This window comes from Elephantulus edwardii, unplaced genomic scaffold (genome assembly GCF_000299155.1).
Source record: "Elephantulus edwardii isolate Elephantulus edwardi_28Jun2011 unplaced genomic scaffold, EleEdw1.0 scaffold00268, whole genome shotgun sequence".
In the NCBI taxonomy this organism is placed as follows: domain Eukaryota; kingdom Metazoa; phylum Chordata; class Mammalia; order Macroscelidea; family Macroscelididae; genus Elephantulus; species Elephantulus edwardii.
This window is the reverse complement of record NW_006400018.1, coordinates 1,941,489-1,963,206: the sequence shown is the minus strand read 5'-3', so window position 1 is coordinate 1,963,206 and position 21,718 is coordinate 1,941,489. Positions and strand designations below refer to the sequence as shown.

General features: G+C 49.5%; 1 protein-coding gene across 1 annotated transcript; it reads left to right on the top strand.

The window, feature by feature from the left end:
- Window positions 1–5,500: 5,500 nt before the first annotated feature.
- On the top strand, window positions 5,501–16,889 carry LOC102848912 (pepsin A-like). Its single transcript, XM_006899841.1, has 9 exons — window positions 5,501–5,553; window positions 6,570–6,726; window positions 10,180–10,297; window positions 11,024–11,142; window positions 12,343–12,542; window positions 13,626–13,742; window positions 14,766–14,910; window positions 15,008–15,106; window positions 16,740–16,889. Exons 1-9 carry the CDS (start codon window positions 5,501–5,503, stop codon window positions 16,887–16,889), a joined length of 1,158 nt encoding a protein of 385 aa, XP_006899903.1.
- Window positions 16,890–21,718: the final 4,829 nt, after the last annotated feature.

Here is a 21,718-nt window from a genome sequence, read left to right as displayed (position 1 = left end):
ATACAAGTGTTGAGGTCTGCCCCACAAAGAGAGTGCAAATCAGCAGGAGGCTGGAGAAGGGAGGAAAGAGAGGAGGGAGGCGAGCTCTGGTGGCCTAGTGGCAAGAAGGTGTACTGCAATCCCAGAGGTGCATGGTTCAAATCCACCAGATGCTCTGCTGGAGAAGGAGGAACAATCTCCTCCTGTACCAGTCAGATCCGATTTGACAGTAAACACACACACACACACACACACACACACACACACATAAAATTAAAAAAAATTAAAAAAAAAGAAAGAGAGGAGGGAGCGGGGACCAAAAGGGGTGAAAGGGGGAAGTACAAGAGGATATTTTAAAGAACAGGGAGCCCTGGGAGCATAGTCTATAGCAAGTTGTGCTGTTAGCTCAAAGGCTGCATGGCTTCGGCGGTTCAAAGCTGCCAGCTTCTCGAAAGGAGAAAGCTGGGCAATCTCCTTCTGTTACAATTTACAGCCTCAGAAACCTGAGCGAGGGTCACTAGAAATGAGAGCCGTCGTGTTGAGTGACAGAAATCAGCCACAAATTTACAATTATGCTATAAGGCCACTACCACAAACACCTAGGAAATAGTTCACACATTGGTGAGAATCAATGCTGAAGGATTAATAGAGATGAGAAGAGAGGGATATGGAAGGAAGTTAAAAAAAATTAAATAAACATTTGTTTGGTACAATGATTTATTCATTGCTAGTATTTTTTCCTTTATTCCTATACTAGCTTTCTTTTACATCGTGTTTCATACAATCATTCATACACATTGTATTTTATATAGTTAATTACTACTACTGCTCTGTGCTTATTAGAACCTCTGCTTTTCAAGTCCCCACTGAGTCTTTCCTATTCCTTCACACTCCTCCCACCTGTCCATTAACCCCTGCTATCCTAGGGATTCACACCCACCCCTCCCTTCCCTGTCAAACATTTATCTACATCTTACTTCTTTACACTTCTATTCTCACAATAAAGTATTTAACCTTATCAGACAGAATTATTTCAATCAGGATACTGCTCTCTAGCCTCTCCTATGTTATGTAGCACTCCTGGGTGCTGCATAGTATTTCATTGTGTGAATGTACCATAGTTTCTCAATCCATTCGTTTGTTGATGGGCATTTAGATTGGGGTGTGTGGGGTTTTTTTCTTGCTAAGTTTGCTTGGCTCCACAGTCAACACTCTTGGCACCAGTAGCCAGGAAATTAAAAGACGTATTGGGATAGGAAAGTCTGCTGTTAGGGACCTTTCCAAAGTACTGAAGAGCAATGGTGTCTCTCTGGAGACTAAGGTGAGTATGATACAGGCCATGGTCTTTGCACTCACTTGTTATCCATCAGAGAGTTGGACAATGACTAGGGAGGATAGAAGGAGAATTCATGCCTTTGAGCTGTGGTGCTGGAGAAGAGTATTGAGAGTACCATGGACTGCCAAGAAAACAAACAGATTCATCCTGGAAACGGTTAAACCAAGTAGCTCCTTGGAGGCAAGGATTCTGAGGCTCCGTCTGACATACTTTGGACATGTTGTAAGCAGAGACGGGCCCTTGGAGAGGGACATCATGCTTGGGAGGGTGGAGGGACAGTGTAGGAGGGGAAGGCCTTCTATGAGGTGGATTGATTCAGTGACTGGGGTAATCAGGATGGGTGGGTCGGAGACGGTGTGATTGGCACAGGACAGAGCAGAGTTTAGGGCTGTTGTACATAGGGTCGCTATGAGTTGCAAGCAACTAGACGGCACATAACAACAACTCTGATATGAACATTGTTGTTGTTGTTGTTGTTGATTGCCGTCAAGTCGAACATGACTCATAGCAACCCTATGAACAAAAGGCCTGAAGCCTTTCTATAACTATCGACATTGATCAAAGTTCATAGAGTTTCCGGAGGCATGTACTTCTCTCTGTCTGCGTCTCAGTTCTAATTTTACTGGGGCGTATTCCTAGAAGTGCAATGGCTAGGTCATATGGGATTTCTATATTCAGCCTTTTGAGGAAACCTCAAACTGCCTTCCAGAGTGGTTGTACCATTTTACAATCCCACCAGCAGTGCATGAGAATTGGAATCTCTCTGCATCCTCTCCACCTGACCGATTGTTTGCTGTTCTGTTAAACTTTGCCACTGCTGCGGAGGTGAGATGTATCTCACGGTGGTTATGTAAATAACATTTTTGGAAAGTACATAAAAATAGATAATAAAGAGATACCATATCTTTTCTTTTTAAAAGAGCCTTCGTGTTTTCATGTCTATAGTTGAGAGATTGAGGGAGGGGTCTGAGGAGAAAAAAGAATAATGTCTGTGATATACATTCTGTTCTCATTTTTATGGCAAAGGTTAAAAATAAAGATTAAAAAATAAATAAAGTTGGAACCAACTTGACAGCAGTGGGTGATTTTAAAAAACACCACACAAATTTGTTGCCACCAAGTTGATGCCCACGTATGGACCACACAGGACAGAGCTGAATGGCCCCACAGTGTCTCCAAGCTGTAAATCTTTACAGAAACAGATGTTCCTCATCATTCTCCTCCTAGCAAGCCTAGCATCTAACCATTGTGCCCTCAGGGCTCCTGCATCTAAAGCGTGATATTGAAATTGTTGTTGTTATGTGCCATCAAGCTGCTAGCAACTCATAGCAATTCTATGTACTACAGCTCTGAACCCTGCCCTGCCCTGAGCCAGTCTCCCTGTCTCTGACACACCTACCCCCATAACCCCAGTTACTGTGTCAATCCATCTCATCTGGGGTCTTCCTCTCCTGCGTTGTCCCTCTACCTTTCCAAGCATGATGTCCTTCTCTAAAGACTGCCCTTCTCTTCTCTCCTGGCCACATGTCCAAAGCAAGTGAGTCAGAGCTTCAAAATCCTTGTCTTCAAGGAACAACCTGGTTTCACCCTCTCCAGGTTAGATCTGTTTGTTCTCTTGGCTGTTGATGATATGTTCAATACTCTTCCCCAGCACCACAACTTAAAGGCATCAATTCTCCTTCTATCATCCCTAGTCATTGTCTAGGTTTTTGATGCTTTCTGATGTATAGTAAGTAATTGTAAAGCCCGTCGCCTGGATCTGGTTCACTTTAGTCTCCAGACGGATATTGCTGCTCTTCAGGATTCTGGAGAGGTCCCTGACAGCAGACTTTCCCAATGCAATTGGTCTCTTGATTTCCTGGCTGCTAATGCCAAGAGTATTGATTGTGGAGCCGAGCAAGCTGAAGCTGTCAACAATCTCAGTTTCTTCTCTGTCTATCCTCATGCTGCCAGGTGGCCCAGCCTTGAGATAAGCGTGCGAATTGTGTACCATTCTCTTAGTTGCTAACTAAAAAGTTGTGGGTTGCGGTCCACCCAGAGGCACCTTGGAAGCAAGGCCTGGTGATCTGCTCCTGAAAATGCAGCCACCAGGAACCCTGGGGAGCCCAGTTCTGCTCTAACACAGGAGGTCTTTGTGGATAGGAATCAGTTTGGTGGAGACTGGTTTGCGGTTTGCTGTTTTCAAATGTGAATGTGTTTCACGCAAACTCCTGGCAGCCCAGCATCCTGCCCACACTGCCGTCCCCACCTCGCTCACTCGGGGACCCAGTGGAAATGTGGAGCCTGTAGATGCTGAGGAAACCAGGGCTGCTCCAAGGAACCTGATTGCAGAACAAGGCAGAGCTCCAAGCTCAACTGCCCACACACACACACACACATACACACACACACTTCCTTGGATTTCACTCCACTTGTCTGCCAAATAGAATCTCACAAAATTACAGACTCCACCGAGTTAGAGCTAACCCTCTTTCACTAACACAAGGTAAGATCTTTTCTCACCGGCTCATCCAGTAATCCCACTACTGGATATATACCCCAAAGAAATAAAATTTACCTCACCAACAGATACCTGCACATCCATGTTTATTCCCGCATTATTTACAATAGCTAAGAGATAGAAACAACCCGAATGTCCATCTATGGATTAATGGATAAGGAAGGTATGAGACATTCACACAATGGAGTACTACGTAACACTGAAAAAGACTAAAGAATTCATGAAACACTGCAGAACTCGGTTGCATCTAGAGAACATAATATTAAGTGAAATGAGTCAGCAATTAAAGATCAAATACTGCATAAAACTACTGCTGTTAAAAGCTAAGGAAAGGTTTGTATACAGCAGAATTATTCTTGATGTTTACCAAAGATGGGAAGGAAGAGGGGAGTAAAAATTAGTAAATTGATAAAAGGCACATATTGAAATAGATACAAGGAAAGGCAGTAATCGCCAAGGGGGTGATTGTTACAATATCATTGAAAAAAGAGACACAGATAAGGATAGAAGGTTTTACAGAAATCAGAGTTTCAGAGAGAGGTGGGTGAAGTGTGGTTACACTGTATTGAAGTTAATGCCACTAACCAAAATGTGAAGGGAGTTCTGGTGACCTAGGGGCAAGGAGCTGCACTGCAATCCTGAAGGCACATGGTTCAAGGCCACCAGCTGCTCTGTGAGAGAAGGATGGGCAACCTCCTCCCATACGATTAACTGCCTCTGGAAATCTACTCTGACGTCAGCTATGTGGCAGTTCTGACTCTATGATACACAACAACAAACAAAATGTGTACAAATGCATGAATGAAAAATTAATTTGTATTGTACATTTTTGTGCAAATTACATTAAAAAGAGACCTTCCGTAAGTCCTTTACACATCAATAGGAATTTGTGTGCCCACATTGCTTTCTTGTGTTGCAGCTGATGTTGTAATTGCTGCTGTCGGGTGCCATAGAGTTCAGCATGACTCACGGATGAGCTGCAGATCTGAACCCTGTCCTTTCCTGTGCCTGAGATCTTCATCATCTCTGACACCTTGAGCTCCCTCCTGGGAAGAAGGCAGCCTTCTGCTGACTTCTCTCCCTCATCCCCTCCATCCTACACCCACCTCTTTCCCAGGATTCGTGAAAAGCAAGTGACCCAACACCTCATCTAACTACACTTCACGGGGAAGTATATCCTACATCCCAAACAGTGAATTTATGAAGGTGCCTTGGATTAGCTGCTGTATAACCCATTGTTCTTTGGGGGTCTGCTCCCCAAGTCCCCAGCCCTCTGTCTCTGGGATAAATCCAGAGTTCCTTTAACTTGTTCAGATGAACACAGCTGTTGTGTAAGGAAAACTTGGGTCAATTTTGTCAAAATATTCCTCTTGTAAAGCTTGTATACCATTTTCATTACTTAAGGAATAAGCCAGCACTCTGCCAATGCCTCTGTCTTCTGCAGGTCCCTTTGCAACCGCGAGATGTCGTCACAGTGGAAAAGTACTCAGCTGGAAGCGCTCAGAGTGGGGGACAATCTTATCGGGAACTGTTGTGTTTGGGGCCAGGATCATGGATGACGTGTGGAGTGTGTGATAAGGCTGATTAAGGAGGGTTTGTGCTGTATATAAGGCACATCTTAGCCTGTCACTCCACACCTTCCACTCAGCTCTCCTGCTCTGGTGGTTCAGGACCCAGGAGGAACCATGAAGTGGCTTCTGTTGCTCACCTTGGTGGCCCTCTCTGAGTGCCTCGTCAAGTGAGTCGGGGACACAGAGCCAGAGCCAGCTTCTGAGGGCTGCTTCTGGGTGCCTGGCACCCTCTTGGGGAACAATGGTAGTGCCATGGGTCAGCGGTTCGAATCCATCGGTCATGCTGTGGGATACTGATGAGGCAGCCTGCTCCCACAAAGCTTTGCAGGTTTGGAAACCCTTTGGGGCAGTTCTGCTCTGTCCTGGTGGGTCACTGAGAGTTAGAATTGACTTGACAGGAGGGGTTTTTTAGTGATTTCTCAGGGAGCACTGATGGTGTAGTAGTTAAAGAGCGAGGCTATTAACTGGAAGGTAGGTGGTTCAAGCCCACCAGTCACTCCACTGGAGAAAGATGCCGTGGTCAGCCTCTGGAGAAATCACAGTCTCAGAAATCCCAAGGCCAGTCCGACTGAGTTCTACAGGACCTCCACAAGTTGGCATCAGCTCGATGGCATGGAGTTTGGGGTTTGGGGTTTGAATGATGAGTCTCAACTTGGCCTTTCTTTCCTCACATTCTTCCTGTTCCTTTTGGGGAGGCTCCATCTTCTTCAACCGCAGCTGCGGCTGGGCTCCCAGCACCCTCACCAGGCAGTGGAGTGACTTGGGACAAGTGGCTTAGCCTCTCTCTCTGTCAGCAGAGAGAAGAACAGCAAACCTGCCTTAGGGGTGGCTGGGTGGCAACATACTGCCTTCAAGGTTGGTGGTTCTAATCTCTCCAGAAGCAATTAGGAAGAAAGGCCTGGCAAAGAAAGGCCTTCCACTGAGGAGACCCCTGCAGAGCAGCTCTACTCTGACACAGTTGGGGGCAAAGGGCCTGGGGTGGCTGTGAGGATTACATACAAGAAAAATATGCATGTGAGAGTGCGCAGGGAGCACTTTGCAACAGGCAGCAAGTGGGGGGGGTCTGTCCTTCTTGCGTCCCTCCCTCCTCATTTCCATTTCCTTCTGGAGCAGCCAGGAGAAGACTCCGCAGCCCAATCCTCCTCCTGCTCTAACACATCTTTTTGCAAACGCTCTGCCCCAGGATCCCCCTGGTCAAGAAGAAGTCCTTGAGACAGAACCTGATCGACCATGGCCTGATGAAGGACTTCCTGCAGAAATATGACATCAACCCAGCCAGCAAGTACTTCAAGGAGGCCGCCACCATGCTGTCCACCCAGCCCCTGGTGAACTACATGGACGTGAGTGCACCGGAGGGGCTGGCCGAGTCCGGCCAGGAGCAGTCAGAGAACTCAGTCAGCGCTGAGCTCTGTCACGTGTCGTGTGCTGGGGTGGGGGGGGACAGTGTCACTCAAACCTCGCTTGGCCCCTGCGAGCTCATGGCAACCTCTGAGTGCATCATGTACAAGTGAGTCGGCGGGGGGGGAGGACAAGGGGACAAGACAGTGCCTAGTGAACAATGAAAAGGACAGCAGACAGAATGGGGTCTTTGCCCTGCGAGGGTGACGTGGTGGCCAGGAAGCAGGGAGACCGTCCTAGCACAGATGAGGAAGGGCGGGGAATCCAAGAGCAGCAGGAAATCCAGAGAGAGGGGCTTAATAGGATAGAGTGTCGTGCATGGGAGCAGAAAGAGGGAGGGGTGCAGAGTGAGGCAAGGAGACTCATGGGGGCTGAGGCGGGATGATGGTCTAAGTCCTCATCACCCCTGAATTGCCTTAAACCAAACAACCAGGTGGCGTGGTCAGATTTGCATGCCAGAAATATCCCTCCAGTTGTCTTATCTGGTGACAACACCCTGGACTTCAGTGACACTACGCCCCACTCTGACGGCTCAAGGCCAGTGGTACCCAGCTGTGGGAATCTCCCAGCCCTGATGCAAACATGGCTGAAAAGGCTTCCAAGCCAAGTGACCTTGGGCAAATCACTGAACTTCTCTATGCCTCAGTTTTCTGGTCCGTAAAGTAGAACCATCCTCTCCTATAGGGAGTCCTGGTGGCACAGTGATTAAGCACTCACTGCCAACTTTGGGTCTGCAGTTTGAGCCCATCCCTACTCCTTGGGGGAAGCACATAGCACTCTGCTTCTGTAAAAGACCTCAGCCTTGGGAATCCAGCATAGGGCAGTCGTATTCCATCCTACAGGGTCGCTATAGTCAAATCCACCTCCACCAGGACGAGGAAGTCAGGAAAGGGATGGTGCTTTTAAAACACTTAGCGGGAAGCTGGCCCTTGAGAAAAAGTGAGGATTAGTTCAGTGCATTTATGAATAAATTCATGAAGTAATTGCCATATGCCAGGAGTTCAGGATACAAAAGACCTTGGGATTTAACATTCAGAAAGGGAGATAAATAAACAAGTAAGTAAAAGACTTCTGTGTGGCAGGAGTAGAAAAAATGGTTGAGCCCTCGACTATTATTAGCTCAAAGATTAGAGGTTCAAATCCACTTGGAGGTTCCTCAGATGACAGGCCTAACGATTGTCTTGCAAAGGATCCCCACCTTGAAACTGAACCAAGTGCAGTTCTAGTCTGCACACCAGGAGTCGCTGCGAGTGGAAAGCGGCTCAGTGGCAGCTAACACAAGTGAGACAACTCCAGATGGTGGGCTGAGCAGAAAACGTAATTCATTTGAGTAAAAGGAAGCAGAGTCCTGGGGGGTAGGGAGCAGGTGTAGAGAGTGATGAGGGAAGGTTTCCTGAGGAGATGACAGCTCTGGGTGTTACTGAGGAGACAGCTGAGGCAGTATCTGGAGTCTTCCAAGGCGAGGAGTGACAAATGCTCGGATTCCCCAGGGACAGGAAAGAGCTTGTCATCCTCCAAAAACATCGGAAGACGTGCTAGAACAGGCTGGAGCAGAGCTGTCAAGGGGGAGGGGCGACCACTGAGGAAAAACCCCAACAGCAATGCAAATGCTTGAAACCTGCTGCAGGCTTAGCAAGAGTTTTAGAGATACGATGGCTGGATGAGATTCCGTAGCTAGTGGGTTTTTTCTATTCCCTTTTCAAAAATTTTTCTCTTTTAAGTCTGAGTTTATAAATTATAATGATCTTTCATTCAACCATTCAGATATGACAACTGATTAATGTAATTAATTAATGACAATGTCTGATCAATCCCTTATAATAGTTTTTTTTCTTCATCCACCTTGTCTATTTATTGATTTCTATCCTCCCTCCCTCCCTTCCCATTCCTGGTGACCATTAAGGGAATTTTTTTTTATATACTACTTTATTTACAAAATTCTAATACATTGTTTTCAAGAAAAGATTTCTTCCAGGGGCGCTCTGGTGGCCTAGTAGCAAGGAGCTGCAACTACAATCCCAGTGGCTCACGGTTCGAATCCACCAGATGCTCTGCCGGGAAAAGGAGGGACAATCTCCTCCTGTACCAGTCAGATCTGATTTGACGGTACACTCACACAAAAATTAAAAAAAAAAGAAAAGATTCTTCTAATTTTTCTCATCCCTTCCACCCATCAAATTGTACAACCCCATTATTAATCCCCCCTCCCCCTGCACATCCCTTAGGGGAATTTTTAAAGCTTCTGACAATTTGATAGCCCAGCTTTCAGGGTCTCATTCTGCTTGGTGCTGTGATGCTATTATGGTTAATGCTCAGTGCTATATAACCTCTGCCCTCTGAAGCAGGTGGTGTCCAGGAAAGCAAGACTAAGCTGAGTACAAGACAATAGCTGAGTAAGGAAAAGCAGACTCCTGTTAGATGTTAGCCAAAGGTTGGTGGTTCAAATTCACCCACAGGTGACTCAGAAGAAAGGTCTGTAAATCTAGTTCCCAAAATTGTTGTTGTTGTTGTTGTGTACCATCAAGTCAGAAATGACCCATAGCTGACCCTCCAGCAGATTTTCAGAGGCAGTTAATCTCACAGGAGGAGATTGTCCATCGTTCTCCCATGGAGCATCTGGTGGATTCGAACCACATGCCTTCAAGATTGCACAGCTTCTTACCACTAGACCACCAGGGCTCCCTAGTTCTCAAAATCGCCTCTGAAAACCCAGAGCACAGCTCTGCTGTGACATACGCGGCTTTCCATGAGTCAGGATCGACTAGATGGCAAGTGTTTATTCTTCTTGTTATATTCTGCAGGGAGCTCTGGTTTCCTAGTCTGCAGGGAGGTGCCCTGCTAACCAACGCTGGGTCTATCTCCTGGTTTACATGCATCAGGTAGCTCGTCAGGAGAAAGTCGGACAATCTCTTGCCATGTGATTTTTCAACCTTGGAAACTCAGCGAAGGGTCAGCTGTAAGTCAGTCACATCTGACGTCAGTGAGTTATGAGAACGGTGTCTGAGGTCCCAGGAGGCACTAACAGTTTGTGGTCGACTATAAATCGAAAGGTTGAGAATTAAATCTCCCAGCAGCACCTCCTACCAGAGGCCTGTTTCCATTAAATTTACAGTCAAGGAAGGACACATCACGGTTCTCCTCTGTAATATGTGGAGTCATCGTGGTCAAAAGTCGACTCCGCAGCAGCTCACAGCCACAGCGGGTCTGAGGGGAACCAGGGAGCAGCCAGCGACTTGAAGGAGGACAGAAGCCAGGGCTGCAGGAGGGCGACATGGGCGAGGGAGGGGAAAGTGGGAGAACAGCCAGGAGACCACCCAGGCCTGACCGAGCTCCAGCTCGGGGAGGCCGCTCCTCCACGGGACGGGGTGTGACCTGCCCCATCTGTGTCCCCCCAGATGGAATACTTCGGCACCATCGGCATCGGCACACCCGCCCAGGAGTTCACTGTCATCTTCGACACCGGCTCCTCCAACCTGTGGGTGCCCTCCGTCTACTGCTCCAGCCCCGCCTGCAGTGAGTGCCCGGCCCTGCCCAGTCCCGCCCTGGGCACCCCGGACAGGTCCAGACCTCCAGGCTGAGGAGCTTGGCGGGCATCCACCCCGTGAGCGTGAACTGAGCACCTACTGTGTGCCACAGGCTTTAGAGAGCTGGGGGATGGAGAGTGACTAGGACACGGACCCAGCTCACAAGGAGTTTGTAGTCCAAGGACAGGGGGCAGCTCTCAGTGACCACAGCCTCGGGGAGAGAGGGCACAGGACCCACTGTGAGAAGAGCCGGCTGGGGTAGAAATCCAGTGTGCACACGAGGGATATGGGAAGGTCCCCAGTGGGAAAAAAGTCATTTGGAAATAGAGCTATTTGGTTAGTTGTAAGTTATATTTTGTGTTTCAAGTTCCTTCCTCATTCAGCCTGGGAAGCTGCGTTCTAATTAAGAGGCCCTCACCCTTCACCACAGGAGGATCTGTTGTCCTGTGGGTCTGACGGCTCACACGAAGGGCAGCCCCGGGCCACTCTGCCCCATGTGTCCCTGGGGCTGGGGTGGGGGAGGTCTCTGTACAGTGTAACTGGGACCTTGATGGCCCAGTATGTCCAAGAAGACAGGAAAGAACTCTTGGATGCCACAGGTCTAGGGGAGAGCTCACCTTTCCCCTTCAAAGCCCCCTCAGGAGCCACTGTGCCCACCCCAGGAAGACCTCCCAGGCCTGTGCTCACGCTGATCATCCCACTTCTGTCTTTGCAGGCAACCACAACCGCTTCAACCCTCAGGCGTCCTCCACTTACCAGGCCACCAGCCAGACCGTGTCCATCGCCTACGGCACCGGCAGCATGACAGGCATCCTCGGCTACGACACCGTCCAGGTGAGCACCTGCCAGCTCGCCATGCACCCTGGCTGGCCTGGGGTCAGTGCTGGGAGCCTGGAGGACCTGGGATGCTTCCTTCTAAGCTGGTTCTTCCAGGCAGTACTGGTCCCAGTGATCCCAAAACAGCCTGGTTGGGCGTGAGGGAGCGTGAGGCGTCACAGGCATCTTCAGGCAGGGAGCTCTGGTGGCCTAGTGGCAAGAAGTTGTGCTGCAATGCCAAAGACACACGGTTCGAGGCCACCAGCTGCTCCTTGGGAGAAGGATGCCTATGTGATTAACTGGCTCTGAAAACCCGCTGGAGGGTCAGCTGTGGGTCAGTTCCGACTCTATGGTATACAACACACAACAACAGCAGCAGGGAGTGAGGAGGCATCAGGCCTGGAGCCATGATCCAGCCTCAGAGCCATCCAAAACAGATGCTCTGGGGTTGGTTGTGAACAGAAAGTAAGTGAAGGCTTCATTCTTTTCTCTTTTATTATTATTTTTATTGTGGTTTCAGTGAAAGTTTACAAAGCATACTGAGCTTTTGTTCCATCATTAATACCTTTTTTTAATAACATGAGTTTTAACACCCACAGTGTAATTGCACCATCCTTCCTACTCCCTCCCTATAATTCTCACTTCCATTACTCCTTCTCTATCCCTTCTTGTCTTCTGACCTTTATCCTATGGCTCATACTGCTCTTTGGGATTTTGGGGCATGAGTGCTTCCCTGGTGTTATTGCTCTCCATTCTCTGTTGGTACCTCTCTCTCTCTTCCTCGTGCCCCCTCCCCACTCACAGCCTCCCTGAGTCACCAAAGCTGCACTAGGCATCCGCAACCTCACCCCGCCTCACTGCCAGGGTACATTGAGGGCGGAAGGCTCAGACTGGCCCGGGGTCTGCTCTACATCTGCTCATCAGAGACACAAACCCCCAGGGCCCATGTGCTCTGCAGGGAAGCCTCACTCCCAGCTTCGGGCTATGGCCATCTGGAGGCCAGCTGTGAGGGCCAGCTCTGTGTAGCACCAAGTGTCCATTCCAGGAACATCCCTGTCCCTCCTGCTAGCCCCCAGGAGACATGGAAAGAGTCTAGGCAGACGTGCTTGGAAGCCACACTCAAAACAAAATGAGCGAGGGCTGCCCTGTGCCCACGGCTGGCACCTACAGCGCTCCGTGAACACAAGCTGACCGTGAACATACTGGTTCCCTTCCCAGGTTGGCGGCATCGCTGACACCAACCAGATCTTCGGCCTGAGCGAGACCGAGCCCGGCTCCTTCCTGTACTACTCTCCCTTCGACGGCATCCTGGGCCTGGCCTACCCCAGCATTGCTGCCTCCGGAGCCACACCCGTCTTCGACAACATGTGGAACCAGGGCCTTGTCTCCCAGGACCTCTTCTCCGTCTACCTGAGCTCGTAAGTTGGGTGTGAAATGCCCTCCCGAGAGGCCCTGGTCTCCTGGCTGGCAGAGGGGGTCTGAGGCTAGGCAAACTGGAGAGGGTCTTGGGACCAAGGGGTCAGAAAAGTTAACGCTGCCAAGTCCTTCTCTGACAAGCTGTCTTCTTTAGGTTTTATTGTGTCTGCCAAGCCCACCACAAAATGAACCAGAGACGCCTGCATCTGTCACCATGACGACTCACACATCCTTAGCTGTTTTTCTTCCAAGGCGTCTCTGGGTGGACGCAAACCTCCAACCTTTTGGTTAGAAGTTGAGCACACTAACCACTTTAGCATCACCCAAACCCAGCCAAAACCAAACCCACTGCCATGGAGTCAGCTTTGACTCCTGCTGACCCTCCTTCTGTTTTCCAGGTTGTAAATCCTTATGGAAGAGAACAGTCTATCTATCTTTCTCCCGAAAAATAGATGGCTTCAAACTGCCAACATTTCCATTATAGCGCAACACATGGTGCACTAAGAAGCGCAAGGGGCTCTGGTGGCCTCGGGGTAGGCACTGTGCTATCAACCCAAATGCAAGCGGTTCAAATCCACCAGCTGTCCCTTGGAAGAAAAGTGGGCAATCTCCTCCCAACTGATTTACAGCTTCTGAAAACCCACTAGAGGGTCAGCTATGAGTTGGTTCTGACTTGATAGCAATGAAGATCTTTTTTATATATGTAAATGCAAGACACCTTACCTCCCCGGCTAGATCATACTTCTCTGTCTCAGCACCGTGAGGAGCTGGGTTCTAATCTTGCTTCTGCCACTCGCCAGCTGTGTGAGCCTGGGCAAACCGCCTCCTCACCTCTCGGAGCCTCTATCGCATCTGTGGTGCTATTTCCTGATCTCCATAAAGTGGAGCTAAGGAACAACAACAACAACAATTGCATTGGCCTTAGATAAGGGTTGAAAGAAACTGAAGCTATATTTCCTGAGCATTGAGCACAGCTCTTAAGTGAGGCTCAATAAACAGCAGCTTTTAGGATGCACACGTCTGGAGTTTAGTGATTGTATACATGTATGGAGGAATGAATTCCTGACTTCTCTCCTTCTCCACAGCGACGACCAGAGTGGCAGCGTGGTGATGTTTGGTGGCATCGATTCTTCTTACTACACCGGAAGCCTGAACTGGGTGCCCCTTTCCTCTGAGGGCTACTGGCAGATCACCGTGGACAGGTGAGATGGCCATGGCCAGGCCTGCATCTTGATGGACTCAGGTCACCTTGCTTTGCAGCGTTTCCCTGCAACAGCCAGCACTCTAGAGACAGAAAGGTGGAAGGTGGTTTCTAGAAGAAATCTAGCGTGCTCTCTCTCTCTCTGCTGGAAGGTGGAGGCTCTCTGGGATGAAGCAGACCCCCTGCCATCTACCATTCCTCAGGGAGCTGGAGGATCCAGCCTGTCCACACATCTCATGGACAGAGGACTTATGAGGCAACACATATTCCGTGACATCCAGGAAATGTGTCACTTTCAGCCTAGAGCGAAGGGAACATGGTTGAGAGGTTGTTTCGGGTCACGTTCCCAGTCCTCTCCTCCATGTCCAGGATCCGGCGCCCATCCAGTTCCATTCCCCAGTGGTTCTTAGCCCCAAGTGGATACAAGAGGAACCCGTTATCTGAATTGACCTAGTTCTGGGCTGTTTCTCGAGATCGAGGCTCTTAGTATTAAATCAGAATGGTCCTCAGCAAAATGGGGCAAGGTGACCACTCTGCCTCTATGTCACTCAGGCTGACGCGCCATCAGGTCCTCCAGCCCCATCCCCGCTCCTCCTGTCTCCACCGCTCCTGCACGCCAGCTCCTCTGCTGTGATGCTCTCCTCCAGCTCCTCGCCTCTCATCTCCTAGGCAACCGCTGGGTCCCGGCTTCTCTGAGTAGCTTCCCCAGGTTCTTCCTACCTTGGTCGAGACCTCGCCCTTGCCTTTTGTCTTTGCAGCTAGTCAGGGAGCTCCCTGAAGGCAGAAACGTTGTGACTCTGTCTTGTTTATCTTTGCACCACTCATGCCTAGCACACAGCAAGCACTCGACACATAATTCTTAAATAAGTGATTGGGTGAGTGTGTGAATGAGAGAACCTGTGGAATTGCACACACCGGGGAGGACTTTTTAGATGGGAAGCAAAGACCCTTTGGGGTCACCTAATTGCTCCTCGGGGTCCTCCTGGGCTACATCTCACACGCCTCCATTGCATCTCTCCCTCAGCATCACCATGAACGGACAGCCCATTGCTTGCAGCGGCAGCTGCCAGGCCATCGTTGACACCGGTACCTCTCTGCTGTCTGGCCCAACCAACGCCATTGCCTACATCCAGAGCTACATCGGAGCCAGTGAGAACTCTAACGGCCAGGTAAGTCCAGTCACGACTTTCTTCTTGTTCCTCCAAGTGGTGGGCCCACCATGCAAGAAGGAAGGCACCCTAACCTCCCACCCCTCGCTCTTTCCAGATGGCGATCAGCTGCTCCGCCATCAACAGCCTTCCCGACATCGTCTTCACCATCAATGGAATCCAGTATCCTCTGCCCGCCAGCGCCTACATCCTTCAGGTAAGGGGGCTCGGTCCTCACTGTATCCTCTCGGAGTGCAGCCGCACACCCAGCTTCTGCACAAGGAAAAGTGTGTTTCCACCAGCTCAAGCCCAGGCAGGCACATTCTTAGGTCTGCTCTGGGCAGCCTCTATAGAAAAAGAACTCACAAAAAAGAAAGACCAGAGACAGGAATCCGGACACAACTCTCCAAGGAAAAGGGGCAAAGGTGTGAAAAGGTGGTTTTGAGCAACACGCACGGGCCAGGCCCTAGGTCTCATTTCACACCCACTGATTCTGAGCACGTTCCCTGCATCCCCTCTGAATCTCAGTTGTCTCCAAACTAGAAATGCCAATGTCCCCCACCCTCAGAGGATTGGGGTTAATTTAGTGAGATTGGACCCATCACATCTATGAAATAGTAGGGGGGAAGGAACACCACCACCACTGACCTCAGAAAGAGGAGACCCACGGAAATCTCCACTTCCACGGAGGTGAACTGAAGACGCTGCTCTGAAATCAAGCCAAGCCCACTGCGCTTGAGCTGAGCTCGGCTCATAGTGACCCCCCAGCACAGAAGCGAACTGCCTCGCAGGCTTCCAAGGCTGTCAGTCTTTCTAGAAGCAGATGTTTGCGTCCTTCTCCATCGGAGCAGCTGGTGACTTTCAACCACCGACCTCTCTCAGTTGGCAGCGACGCACAAGAGCACTAGAAGACCCTCCTGCTCACTCTTCCTCCAGCTGCCCCGCGTCCACTCCCACCCACGTCAACTCTGAGTGTGACAGAGGAGAATGGTACACCCTGGGCTTCCGGGATCTGGTCTTCAGGACATAGATCTCCAGGCCTTTCTTCCAAGGTGCCTCAGAGTGGACACAAACCTCCAACCTCTCACTTAGTAGCTGTGCACGTGACCCTCCTGTACCAGCTGGGAACACAGCTTTAGACAAATGCACCACAGGAACACCTAGCACTTCCTGTCGGCTCATTGATGTCCATCTTCCACTTTCTCCTCAAGAGCACACGGTACATTCTCCAGAATTTACCATATTAGGGCACAAAGCACATGGTACCTTCTCGCAAACTGACATATCAGGACATAGCAGGATAGAACAGGATACAGATCTTTTGTTCATAGGGTCACTATAAGACGTACTTGACTCAATGGCCATCTAACAACAACAGTTTATGCCCAGGGCCCTCCCTCCAGAGTCTGATTCAATGAATAGGGGCGAGGCCTGAACAATGGGGCTTTTGAGAGCCCCACCCCCAGGTGATCTTCACATGCAGCCAAAGCTGGGGCCCTGTGACCTAGTGAACCCCCAGGATCACAGCTGGCCTGGCTTGCCATTGAATGGGCGCTGGCTAATCAGAAGAGGCTGTTCACAGGACTTTCCAAACACCCCTCCCCAGCAGCTGAGAGGCTCCCTAAGTCCCTCAGCTCCGATGCTGATGTCAGGGCCCGTGTGTCTGCCAGCAATGCCGGATGATGTCCAGTAATCCCGGAGAGCCAACAACTTACTCAGGCCGACCCCAAGCCAAGGCCAGCAGAGTCCCGGGACACGGGGTCTGGAGGCCTCTCCCTGCACATGCCTCTCCTCCCAGGCGCCTGTCCTGGGCCTGCAGCCTATCTCCACTTTCGTCTTTCTTTCTCCAGAACCAGCAGGGCTGCGTCAGCGGCTTCCAGGGCATGAACATCCCCACCGAGTCCGGCGAACTCTGGATCCTGGGTGACGTCTTCATCCGCCAGTACTTCGCCGTCTTCGACAGGGCCAACAACGCGGTCGGCCTGGCCCCCGTGGCTTGAGCCTGAGTGTGTCCCCCCGGGCCACCTCCCAGGAAGGTCCTCCCTCCACCCTCTGCCCACTTAGATGTACATAAATTCTCCTCGTGGTCTTCCTCTGGGATTGTGGAGGTGGCTCCTTGGCCCCCCGTTCCCTACCACGGCAATAATGTAGAATAAAAATACATCTGACTGAAAAATTGTGTTATAGTGTTCCTTTTTGGTTGGTGTTTCTAATTTGCATCATTGGAGTCAGAGCATTGGGGGGGGGGCAGAAATGACCACATCTGCCTGGACGGCACCCTACACAGTGACCCAGGCAGTAGACAACTCCTATGGAAGCCAAGAAGATATGTGGGGCTCAGAATAGGGGCTGAAACGGCTTTGTATTGCAAGCACAAAGGTAGGTGGTTCGAATCCACCAGCTGCTTCACAGGACAGAGATGGGCAATCTCCTCCCAGGCAACTTATACTGCCTCTAAAAACCCACTGGAAGGTCAACTATGGGTCAGTTCCAACTCAGTGGTACACAACAACAACAACTGTATTCTGTAGAACAGAGCACTCAGGCTATTTCTTGGGAAGTGGTCAACTTAGCATTTCCTCCAAATCTGAGAGATGATGGGGACATTCCCACGTAGACAGGACAAGGAAGTACTGGCCCTAAGACATGAGTGAGAGCAGTAACAGAATCTAAGACCCCATCATCGATCAGACTGCTCTTTGTGCTTCACTCATGGGTCAATAGTTGAGCCTCCAGTGTCACCACCTGCCCACCAGTGAGTCATTACTGTGCTGGCCTGAGAGTTGCTATGATGCTGGAAGTTACATCATCAGCATTTCAAATGCCAGTAGGGTACTCCATGGTGGACAGGTTTCAGTGGGGCTTCCAGACTAAGACAGACTAGGAAGAAAAGCCTGAGCTTCTGAAAATCAGTTAATGAGGCAAAGACATCTCAGTTTCTTCTTCTTCCTTTTTATTTTTTTAAGTATCATTTCCATTTTCTTTTCAGATGAGTTTTTTCTTCAGCCTTTAAGGGATCAGATCTTCCATGGGCTCTGGTGGTGGTCGTGGGGCAGCACCTGCAGGTCCAAATCTAGGTGGAGGTATCCGGTCCTTCCGGGCTTCATGAGAACGGTTCCTCACCCCTTGCTGTGAATGGCACAGCTCACACAGGAGTGCAGTTCCACAAAGAACTTTGGAAGGACATATGTCGAAGACACTTGCTTTAGAAAGGTCCCTGATGGAAATGCAGCTGCCTCTACTCTATTTCCAATTACGAGCTTCTTAATTGCATTGTCTTTGGGCATGCAGTGGGCCTAGTTAGTGCAGCGAAAAAGCTGCACATGGCCGAGGCCCTTTTTGGCACGACCTTTGTTTCTCCTCTTCTTTGTCAAGTTGGAAGCCACACCTCAACTTCTTAACCATAGCTAGACACCGGGAGAGAATGTGTGTGTCCCTGGTCATGTGGCTTTGGGGTCATAGTAGGGGACATCAAGGTCAACTGGCATAATACAGCCCACAGAGACCAAGGGCTAGATCACTCTGCTTTGACGAACAGTAACTAAGAACTTAAAAGCTTGTCATGGTCATCTAAGGTGCAACCATTGGTCTCTTCCTGTCCAGAGCAAAGAAAAGTGAAGAAAATCAAAGATACGTGGAAACAGTGAGACCATAGAACTCAAAAACTCAAAGCTCATTGCATTCAAGTCAGAACTTGTAGGTGACCCTTCAGGCGGTTCCTGAGGCTGTAGACGGCATGGAAAGAGACAGCCCATCTTGGTCCGGAGGAGCTGCTGGTGGCTTTGAACCACCAGAGAGGTGGGGTTTGGAGGTTAGCAGTGGAACTCCATGGGCTACACTACTAGAGCGTCCCATAAAATGTCTAGGCCTTGGTAACCTCGATCCCCAAGACTCTGAGATCAGAAGAGCTAGATGGTGCCCCACCACCACTAATCGCTCTGAAAGGCTCCTTCCTAGTAGAGGGTCCTGGGGAGAACAGGTGATTAAATAAGAACAAAACTCAAAACCATCAAAATGGCCAGGCTTACCAGCCTCGCACAGACTGGTGGAGCCCCTGAGACTATAGCCTTTAGTTATCCTTTGAGTCTTGACATGAACTCACACTCATGGCACAAGTTTCAGAGAAACCACAGACCTCTCTATAAGGCGAATGCCAGAAAAGCCCTCCGTCCTTAGAAAAGTCAACATACAAGATGAAAAGGGCAGCATTTTTGCCCTGGGATGACGCCCAGAAGGTAAGAAGGAAGAGGACAGAAGGGACAAGTGGACACAGGAACCACAGGAAAGAAACAGGAAGCATGGCTACAATGTGGGGATTGGAATCACGGTCACGAAATCAAATTTTTAAACTAATCTACTCTGTAAACTTTCATGCAAATCACTACAAAATTATCTAATTAGCCAATTAAAACCTGATAGCTCACGAGATAACACTGTCTAATAAAGTGCTGGAAGATGAACTCCTCAAATTAGAAAGCATCCCACAAGAACCCCAAGAAGCCGGATGGTGGCTTGTTAACGTCAACAACCGTGCTAACAGGGATCACAGTAAAACCGCCTGGACAAAGTGGGCAAAAATGCGGAACAAAATTCAAAGACATAAATGTAAAAAGCCAGGATTACTAGTTCAATAGAGACTACTGAAACCTCTGAAACTGTAACTTAGATACTCTACAAGCCTGGAATAAAAGTCACTCCCAAAGATCAACTTTCAGACAAATAGACAGAGGACCATCAACAATAGGGAGTTATTCTCTCCTGAGAATCTTCAGTCAAAAGAGTAGCATTTTCCCCAAGAATAAAACCCTGCGGTCAGGAATGGGTAGCACAGAAGGATTAATGGACATGAGGGTCACAAGGAGGAAATGGGAAATGTGAGGTTACAATATGGGTATTATGATGAATGTTGTAAAATAAGTAGGAATACACAGGGACCTGTGGTGGTGCTAACCCCTTTATTTAAGACCTTTCACTATTGTCTTCCGATTGCATTTTTAAATAAAACAACAAATCATTAGTGTGGCTTCCAGTCCTGCGTGCTCTGGTCCTTACGTATCTTCGACCTCACGTTGATCCCCCTTAACCTGAATTCTGCCCTATTGCCCTGCTTCCACCAGCAAATTGTTTTCTTCTTTCTTCCCAGCATTTTCACACACTGTTCCCTTCCTCTTTCTCTTTTCTTGGCCTCATCCGTGTCTTCCATCCTTTAGAACCCAGCTTGAATGTCACTGTTCTAGAAGCCTCCCCTAACCATTCTCCTACAGGGTCTGGCCCTCTGCCACCTCCACGGCTCTCGGCACATTCTGTAATTACACGTGGACGCACATGTCTACTCCCTGTGTGTCTGCATGATTAGAGAGATGAGAAGCCACAGGGGCCAGCTGATGATCATTTACTTACTGTTGAGGCCCCCGCAGCAAGAACAGGGCCTCACACGTGCAGGTGCTCGGTAAATGGTTGTTGACTAAGAGATTACTTTATAATAGGAAACAAGGCAGCAGGAGGCATTGTACAGGCATACCTTATCACAGTGTGCTCAAGTGTCTCGAAAATGTGAAGGTTCGTGTCAATCTATCATTCTATTGGTGCCATTTCCCCAGGAGCCTGTCTCTGTCACGTTCTGGTAACTCTCGTAATATTACAAACTTTTTCATCACGCTATTGAACACTTAATAAAGCGAGTACTGAATACCCCATGTTCTGCCAAAAGAACAAACGGGTATGTCTTAGGAAAAGCACAACCGGAGTGCTCCTTAGAGGCCAGGACGACAAAGGTTCATCGCACTACTTTGGGCACGTGGCTAGGAGAGGCTATTCCTTGGAAAGGGACATCATGCTTGGAAAGGTGGAGGGTCTGTCCAAGAGAAGACCCTCAGCCAGATGGATTCACACCGTGGCTGCCGCAATGGGCTCCTATGTCAGAGACGATGAGGATGGCACAGGACAGGACCGGGTTCAGCTCTGTGGTTCACAGGGTGGCTGAGAGTCATACTCGATTACCTACCATCTAACAACAGCACGGCACACTTCACAAACAAGCACAGGAGGGTGGAAACGTCACTGTGGCACTACTAACTCGAAGGCTGTACTTCTCTGATGGTTCACATCCACCAGAAGCTCCAATTCCAACAAGGAAAGATGCACTATTTCCTCCTGTGCAATTGACAACCTAGAATCCCACTGGAGGGCCAGCTGTCAGTCGGCTCTGGTTCCCAGCAACGAGGTTATGAGGCAAACCAACAATAACTCATGTGATTTGCTTTAGTTCAGCATTTGCTTTATTGCAGTGGCCTCGATCCCAACCTGCAGTGTCTGCCTGTGTATGATTTGATTAAGGTGTGCCTGACATAACACAGACCAGCTCCCATCCCCACAGACACTGTATCTCTATCTGATGGTTGTGGGACAAGCAGGTGGCTTTCTCAGGCTTCCAGGAAGGCTGTCAGAGTCCTGGCTCCTCAGCTGCCAACACTCTGGCTGACATCTGTCTGGCGGACACTTCCCAAGCACCTTCTGTGAGCTCGACAGTATACTGGGCTCTGGGGATCTTCTCCTTCCTCCACTTCTGGCCTCATCCGATTTCCTCCAACCCCTCCACACTCCCCAGCAGCTGCAGCCCAGCCTCTCCCAGCCCCTCTTCCGGTCCCACAACCTGGGACTCGGGGATCCAAGGAGGATCTAGAGAGACACCCCATCTGACCGATCATTCAGACTCGACAAGCCTGTGCTGACATGACTGTGAGCTCACTTCCCTCCAAAACGTGAGACACATCCATCCTTCTTGGACAGTCTCGGCCTCTTCTTCACACACCTCTCTCCATTTCCGCCG

Excerpts from the sequence above, each read along its gene's own strand:
- LOC102848912 (XM_006899841.1), top strand. The coding sequence starts at position 5,501 with ATGAAGTGGCTTCTGTTGCTCACCTTGGTGGCCCTCTCTGAGTGCCTC. Across the intron at positions 5,554-6,569 it reads CTCTCTGAGTGCCTCGTCAA|GATCCCCCTGGTCAAGAAGA; the intron begins GTGAGTCGGGGA and ends GCTCTGCCCCAG. Across the intron at positions 10,298-11,023 it reads CTGCTCCAGCCCCGCCTGCA|GCAACCACAACCGCTTCAAC; the intron begins GTGAGTGCCCGG and ends CTGTCTTTGCAG.